A 4,154-nucleotide genomic window follows, 5' to 3' on the forward strand; every position below is an offset into this window, starting at 1 on the left:
CCATAATAATCATATACATTGTATATTGACAAAATAAAAATTAAAAAAAAAAAGAAAAAAAGAAATTCACATTTCAGAAATAAGGGGTAAAAAAGCATAGTGAATGCAACCTATTATAGAATGATTCATAAAATATAAATAATAGGTTTATATTATTACTACATAATATGTACATGTTTATTACACACAAAATACTAAAATGTGGCAAAATGTTAAGAATTAGTGAATATGAATTAAGAACAATTCAGTTCTCTATTATTCTCGTGACTTTTCTGTAATTTTGAAATTATTTCAAAATAAAAAGTTAAAAAAAACAATGAGGGCAATTATAGAAACTTCTGAAAAGTAAATAGCAAAAGCAAGTCTAATTGGAAGATTGGAATCTGGGACTTCGATGAGAGCTGCTCTAGCATTATAACACATAACTTTTAAGGCGGGCTTTCCAGAAATAAAGGAAAAAAGTTGAGTTTTCTCTGAACAGAGACTTTTTTTTTTATAGGTTCACGTAGACAAACTTAATAAAACTCGATATATCCCCTAATGTAGAAGAGCTTTCAATTTAAAAACAGATGTATGTTTGTGCACGAGTTCTCAGTTTGCTATATATCCTTCCCGAGCATCACAATTTTTTCATCTGCAAAGAGTGGACCATCCCAATCCTAGAGGTCTCTTTTGTTTCTATACATAGAGTACTCGTAAGAGAGATCGCTTACCTGTAAGTTATTACACAAATGACATTATAACACTTAACAGGAGTTTACCAAATAAAGAATGTTTTTCTCTTAAAGTACAGTACACATTAATTACAGTTTACTATGGAATAAGCTGTACGAGCTAATGATTTCTTTCCTGTGCTGCTGTTAAGTCGAAACATTTGAAATTTTAAGAGTTTAAAACCCTTTCTGGAATTGGAAGTGGTTTTCAGACCGCAAAGTAAGGAAGTGATCAGCTATAAATGTCCCATCTCTAAGTCTTGCTCTAACCTTCGGAGAGCGGGACAGCTGACGCCTCTCCCCAAGCGGGAGGCCGGAAAAGCCCTCCCGGCCCTAGCCCGGAAGCCTGGAAGACCAGGCGGGCCGCGACGGAGAGCGTGGCACGCATGCGCGCCCGGGCGCAGCCTCTCCGGAGCGACCCGTCTCTTTACGTCACCGCCTGCCTCGCTTGGACGGCAACCGGCGGGAGTTTTTCAAAATGGGATCGCAGAGGCAACGCCCAGACCTCAGAACGTATCGGGGAAAACTTTCGGTGGCTTTACTGTTGTCGCCGGGAGCGGCGGCCTAAAGAGCCTAGCCTGATGGGCGCCAAGACCGGCTGGCTGCTTGGAGCGCTGCCTCGAAGGGACTGCGTGAAGGGAGCAAATCCGTGGAACTCAGGCCGGGGTCTGGAAATATGGCGACCTGCATCGGGGAGAAGATCGAGGTGAAAAGACTCGGCAGTCTGCAGCGTGGCGGGTGGGAGCCGGAGTGGAGGGATTCGATGCCGCTGTGGGAAGGGGAAGGAGCGAAGCTAACGGCTTTGGGGCGGGCGCCGAGGTGCTTTGGGAGGGTCCCAACCGCCCGGCCCTGGCTGTTTGGGGGCGGAGCGGTCGGCCCCTCAGAGACCTTGGGGGCTGGGTGGAGCAGCGGGACAGGTGAGTTGCTCGCAGCCGGGCCTTGTCCTGTCAGCGATCCCGCCCGAGCTGCCGCGTTAGTGCAGGGCAAGGCTACCTACCCCTTCTCCAAGGGGATGGCGGTTACCTTCGGCGGGAGCTGCGGCGGGAATCTGGTCAGGGCCTAGTCTCCCAGGGGTTGACTGGAGGTGGGAGGAAGGCGCTGAGCCTGCACTGAGGAACCAGATTATTAGGGTGCTCCATCTCCATCCCAGCCTGGAAGCTCAGGGAGCCCCGCAGGGTGTCAACATGCCTTCCATGTCAGACACCTGCTGTATCGAGGTGTAATATCTGCTTATTTTGTCAATCCCCCTTTCGATCCGTTTTATCTTCTTTTTCTAGCCCCATCCCACCTTCCTTTCTACTCCTGTGAGTCATCACACATAATCTTTAACTTTAACTTTTAAGGATTTTAAAGTGGGAAATCTGCTGGGTAAAGGATCATTTGCTGGTGTCTACAGAGCTGAGTCCATTCACACTGGTTTGGAAGTTGCAATCAAAATGGTAAGAATATATCAATCAACTTCTTTTCTGTAAAAGTAACTAGAGAGGTGTGCTGTTTGAGATGTCAGAAACTCCTTACCTGCCAGCCTTTTCTTTAATTATTGTGTAAAGAACACATTGTATACACAGAAGACAGTAGTGCCAAGCTCAGCAATTGAGATTTCAGGACATTTTAGGAGAGCCTTGACCTTGCTTAAATAAGTGCTTTATCTTCATTAATGTTCCGTAGACCTGGTATATGTTGTAATAATGAATACTTGGAGTTATGGGTAGAAATCAAATAACAAATAATGTGTTTATAATAATAAGAACACATTTGTGTATAGTTCTGTATTACACTGTGACAATTCAAAATACTATTCTTGATTGTTAGAAGTCACTCTAATAATTAAGAGTAACCTAAACATAAGCATATTAAGGATCATTTAAACCAGTTGGAAAAGGGAAAGGAAATTTTGTTTTAAAGCTTGGCTACATTTGGATTTTTTTTTCTTATAGATAGGATAGTTGTGCTAGTTAGTAAATTCTTCAAATTGAGAGAGGGTATTAGAATGCTTACTGAGTGTTCACGCTGCCAAGCACTGTGCTAGGTGCACAGGGAAATTAGACAACCGAGTAAGTTAACCTTAAAGATGTGGATAAAAGGACTTCTGACTGTTTTAAATCATATTTTCATAGGTGACTTTTAACAACTTCACATTTCAGAGTTTATTATAAATATTTAAACCTTTTGTTTATTTTTAGATAGATAAGAAAGCCATGTACAAAGCTGGAATGGTACAGAGAGTCCAAAATGAGGTGAAAATACATTGCCAATTGAAACATCCTTCTATCTTGGAGGTAAGATACAAATTTTATAGAAGTGGTCAAAGAGATTGAATTTTTATATATTATAATTTATTATTCCCTTTCACATTTCAGCTTTATAACTATTTTGAAGATAACAATTATGTGTACCTGGTATTAGAAATGTGCCATAATGGAGAAATGAACAGGTATATAAAGAACAGAATGAAACCCTTCTCAGAAAATGAAGGTAGGCTTTTTTTTTCTTGGTGGGTAAGAATTTTACTTTTTAAAGTATAGTTTTGAAGAATGTGCTATTTCGTAACATTTAGTAAAATTTTAAAAATTATTTTTCAGTCATTACTGTTAGGCTAGTAAAGGAGATTTCCCCTTTTTCCCTAAAAGCTGTTAATTCTTATAAACAATTCAAGCATTATAGAAGTAGAAGTGTTATCCTTATATCGCCCAAACCACATTTTAAATTAAATATTGGTAGCAATTTAGTTTGTATCCTTTCAAATCTAGAAAGCTTTTTAGAATATCATTGATGACTATACTTTCTAAATCAAACACAAATAACCACTGAAACCATTTATTATAGAAAATGTAAAACATATAAGAGAGTTCTATAGTAAGCACCCTTGAACTTATTACTCAGCTTCCAAAACTATTGACTCGTGATTAAATTGTTTCATCTATATCCTTTTTTACTACCCTGATTCACCAGAGTATTTTAAAAAGCATAATATCACAGTCATTATCGCACATAATAATTCTTACTATCAAATAGTCAGTTTCAGACTTTTCTAATTTATCATAAATAATTTTTTACAATTCAAACCAGAATCAAATAAGGTCCATAATCACAGTCATTATCGCACATAATAATTCTTACTATCAAATAGTCAGTTTCAAACTTTTCTAATTTATCATAAATAATTTTTTACAATTCAAACCAGAATCAAATAAGGTCCATACATCATCACACAAATAATTGTTTTCGAGTTATACTGCTCGTTAACTGAGATTGCAGGAAAGCTAAAAAAGATTGTTGCTGATAGGCTTTCTAACTTTTGAATCTATATAACCCATTTGGAAAACAATTTGGTCACATGTATTAAGAATTATGGAAATGTTTGGGGCCGACCCTGTGGCTCACTCAGGAGAGTGCGGCACTGGGACCTCCAAGGCTGCCAGTTTGGATCCTATATGGGGA

General features: G+C 39.1%; 1 protein-coding gene across 1 annotated transcript in view; it reads left to right on the plus strand.

Annotated features, from left to right (window-relative positions):
- Positions 1-1,171: 1,171 nt before the first annotated feature.
- Positions 1,172-4,154, plus strand: part of PLK4 (polo-like kinase 4) — a 17,998-nt gene continuing 15,015 nt past the window's right edge. The window contains exons 1-4 of the mRNA XM_008583745.1: positions 1,172-1,419; positions 2,057-2,152; positions 2,897-2,992; positions 3,074-3,188. Of these exons, the coding sequence (XP_008581967.1) occupies positions 1,390-1,419; positions 2,057-2,152; positions 2,897-2,992; positions 3,074-3,188 (337 nt within the window). The 5' untranslated portion in view covers positions 1,172-1,389. The remainder of the gene's footprint in view (positions 1,420-2,056; positions 2,153-2,896; positions 2,993-3,073; positions 3,189-4,154) is intronic.

This window comes from Galeopterus variegatus, unplaced genomic scaffold (genome assembly GCF_000696425.1).
Source record: "Galeopterus variegatus unplaced genomic scaffold, G_variegatus-3.0.2 Scaffold3022, whole genome shotgun sequence".
In the NCBI taxonomy this organism is placed as follows: domain Eukaryota; kingdom Metazoa; phylum Chordata; class Mammalia; order Dermoptera; family Cynocephalidae; genus Galeopterus; species Galeopterus variegatus.